This window comes from Nannospalax galili, unplaced genomic scaffold, assembly GCF_000622305.1.
Source record: "Nannospalax galili isolate Female #2095 unplaced genomic scaffold, S.galili_v1.0 scaffold150, whole genome shotgun sequence".
NCBI lineage: Eukaryota > Metazoa > Chordata > Mammalia > Rodentia > Spalacidae > Nannospalax > Nannospalax galili.
The window spans coordinates 2,790,854-2,794,741 of NW_008329320.1; the positions used below are offsets into that span (position 1 = coordinate 2,790,854).

The following is a 3,888-nucleotide window of genomic DNA, read 5'->3' on the forward strand; positions in this document are numbered from 1 at the left end:
ACTCTGTCAACATTTCAAGTAAGGTAGGTATTTAGCCAACATTGAAATCAAATTAAAGAAATGGACCCTCACCTTTTCTTCCGGGTTTCATTTCACCTTCTGAGTCCATCCAATATTCTCTAATATCAATTAGAATTTTCCCTTTAAAGTCCCGAACACTGACATACCTCATTTTCCCAATCTGGGGAAAGAAAAGAAAAAAAGGTTCTGTATTTATAGTCACAACCTGCAAGCTCTACTCTACTTATAATCATTAAAATAAGTACTCAACTGTACCCAAGGGTGATCACTGTTTTAAAAGAATTCTAAAGACAGAATAAAACAAAGCAAATCTCAAATTTTCCCCTCCCCCCACTTCCCTGTGGTGCATACACAGGTGTCCACACATAGGGGACAGGGCAGGACTTCAGGTGTCTTCCTCTATCCCTCTCAGCCTTGTTTTCTTGAGACAAGTCTCACTGAACTGGAAGCTCGCTGTTTCAGAGGTCTCAGGATCTGCCCATCTCTGCCCGAAATGCTGGAGTTACAGGTAACTGCAGCCAAGCCCAACTTCGAGCTAGGGATTCAAACTCAGATCGTTGGTCCAAGTGCTTTTACCCACTGAGTTACTACTGTTCCCCAGTCACACCATTTAAAACTTTCTGAACATCATTAATACAACAACTGCTAGAGTAAATAGTAATGGAAGTTCCTTGACAAACACAAAACTGTAACATGATCCAGCAATCCCACTTTGGGAATAAAGTCTCATGTGCACTTTAATGGACTGGATATACTGAGAAATGTGTACTCAGAAGACTGTGGGGGATGTCAGAATGTAATGTACTTACACAAACTACAACAGCTTACAAATGTGGTACCAATCCTGTATGAGATCTGTCATTGACTGAAACATTATGGGGCATAGAACTATATATCCAAACAACTAACAACAGGGTCTTCCAAGAGATTTTTCCATGTTCATAACTGCACTATTCACAATAGCCAAGAAGTAGAACCTCAAAAGTTCATTCAAAGATGAATACACAGAATATGGCTCACACATGCAACAGAATACTACTCAGCTTTTATAAAGGAAATCCTGTCACATGCTTCAGCATTGTTCTAAGTGAAATAATAAGCCAGTCATAAAGTGATAGCAATACTTTGGAGATTCAACCTATATGACATGTCTAGACTCTAATGCAGACAAATTCATAGATCACAAAATAAAATGGCTCAGGAGGCAGAGGCAAGTGGATTTCTTTTGAGCTTGAGGCCATCCTAGTCTCCCACAGCAAATTCCAGACCACCCAGGACTACATAATGAGATCCAGAGCTAAAAAAAAACAAAAAAATTAAGTAAAATGGTAACTGTAGCTACCCAGGGTTATAGGAAATGGGAGAGGGGAACTGTTGTTTAATGGGTATAGTTTCAGTTTTACAACATGGAAAGTTTCTGAAGATGTTTCACAACATACATAAACTTTTTTTTTTTAAGTACAACTTTTTTCTAATGGTTTTTTTAAGAATCTCTCTCCCTGTAGCCCCAGCTGGCCTGGAACTCACTAAGTAAACCAGCCTGGCCTTGAGCTCACAAGGATTGAAGGTGCACATCACCATGCCCAGCACAATTTTTAAAAATCAGTAACAAACCAGGTCTTAGCGAATGAACTGCAACAAATAAAAATCCATATTTAGCTAAATACAGGAATTCAGAAAGGCAGTCAATAGCAATGTAACAAAGAGTTTCCTCTTAAAATTCATTTCAAATAACATGGTTAATATACTTCGCATTCCCAGTCAAACTGGAAATTTTAAACTGTTGAAAACTATTCTTTAAAAAAAGCCAGACATGGTGTCACACACCTTTAACCTCAGCAACTGTGAAATAGAGGCAAGTGGATCTCTGTGAGTTCAAAGCCAGTCTAGTCTGCACAGTAAGAACCTGTTCCAAAAAAAAAAAAAAAAATCACAAAACAACCTTATTTATACTGCTGCACTAACATTTTAGGAGAAGGAAAAGGTTCTACTCAACTAAAGACATATTAGCACTTCCCAAGATTCAGTAAGAATAGACAGTGTAGTACTAGAGCAAAGATAGACATAGGGCAACAGACATTTAAGATCTCAAAGGAAAAGGATAGCCTTCTTAACATACAGTACTTAACAACTGGGCATATGGTTTGGGGTGAGATCCTTATCTCACATCATAAAGAGAAATGAATTCTATGTGAACAACATGAAAACTGAAACTATTAAAACTCAGATAAAAATATTGGCAAAAATAATTTTGTAGCCATGAGGTGGGCAAGATATCTTAGATAAGAAAAACAAGCATTAATCAAACAGAAAAATTGGTAAAACAGACTTTAAAGCCTTTAAGTGATAATCTCGAAAACAAAATGAAATAAATGCTTTCCTTCCCAAGTTGTTTTTGGTCAGTGTTTTATCACAGCAACAGAAACCAAAACTAGAATAGACAGGCTATTTCCACAGAACCAAGTTCTTAAAATTTAGAGCTGAAGTAACCAAAAGGCAAGCATCTTCTGACTCCTCTCTAGTCAGAATCCTGTATAAATCATTCCAGAGGAAAAAAACTGATGCAGTGACTTTGGGGGATAAAATTCTCTTCAAATACCATAAATAGCTACTTAGATTTTTACATATACAATCTAACCACAATTTAAATATTTTCTCTAGTTCTATTCTCAAGGGATATTTAAAACAAGCAAACAAATCTCAAGCAGCTGCTAGTCAATAATCAGTTTTAATTTGGATTTTAGATTATCTGCTTTTGTCAAAGTATATCTGACAACTGGGGTACACAAAGATTAAACACATCTGATAATCTACCAAGGTTGTAAAAAGTTCTATTCAGAGTAGGGGCTGTCTTCAAAGTACTTTCCTGATAAAACTGAAATTCATGGAAACTATATAGCTCTACTTTTTTTTGGACAGAGTCTCCCTAGTCCCAAGCCCACTATGTGGACCAGGCTGGCCTTGATCTCAGAGATCTGCCTGCCTCTGCCTCCCAAGGGCTCGGAACACACTACCATGCCCAGTGTTATAGCTCTATTTTTTTTTAATATTTTATTATTTTTATTTTATGTGTATGAGTGCATTGCCTGCATTCATGTGAGTGCACCCTTGTCCTGCAATGCCCTGGAGATCAGAAGAGGGCTTCAAATTCCCTGAACTGGAGTTAAGGATGGTTGGTAGCCACCATGTGGGTGCTGGGAATTGAACCCAGGTCCTCTGAAAGAGCTGTCAGTGCTCTTAACCTCTGAGCCATCTCTCCAGCCCCACAGCTCTATTTTTAAAAAATTTACAAAACACAGCGGTTTTTGTTTTCCCTTCTAAAATCCTCATCCTTTATCCATCTTCCTAATGTAATTATCAAGCCACTATTACTAATAAAAATTAAGGTCTCAGTTAGTACTATGTAATCTATGTACTCTTAGGCTAATTAAAATTCAATAAAACCATCAGGTGTGCACACTTTTAATCTCAGCACTGGGGAATCAGAGGCAGGTGGATCTTTATGAGTTTGAGAGGCCAGCCCGGTCTACATAGCGAGTTCCAGGCCAGCTGGGACTACTACAGAGACCCTGTCTCAAAAAGACAAAAAAAAAAAAAAATCAATATATATTTTATGGTCAAAATGCCATCTCAAGGAAAAGACCACTGTGGCAAAGAAATTAAACATCATAGCAGCCCTTAAACTGCCTACACCACCAGGTCTGTGAAAGCTACTTTGAAAATACAGTCTATGGTTCCTCCTAGAACCACTTCTTCAAAAGATCAAGTATCTAATGGCCTTAAAATGCATAGGAACCCTTCCAAATTAGGATTTAAGAACTGAAGCTCTGTTCCTTACTGAGAAAACATCCCCTAAAAATAGACCAA

The 3,888-nt window shown here is 37.7% G+C and overlaps 1 protein-coding gene across 1 annotated transcript in view; it reads right to left on the reverse strand.

The window, feature by feature from the left end:
• Sub1 (SUB1 regulator of transcription) overlaps nucleotides 1–3,888 on the reverse strand; it is a 14,445-nt gene that overhangs the window by 2,853 nt on the left and 7,704 nt on the right. Inside the window, exon 4 of the mRNA XM_008835481.3 lies at nucleotides 73–181. Coding sequence (XP_008833703.1) covers nucleotides 73–181 — 109 coding nt within the window. The remainder of the gene's footprint in view (nucleotides 1–72; nucleotides 182–3,888) is intronic.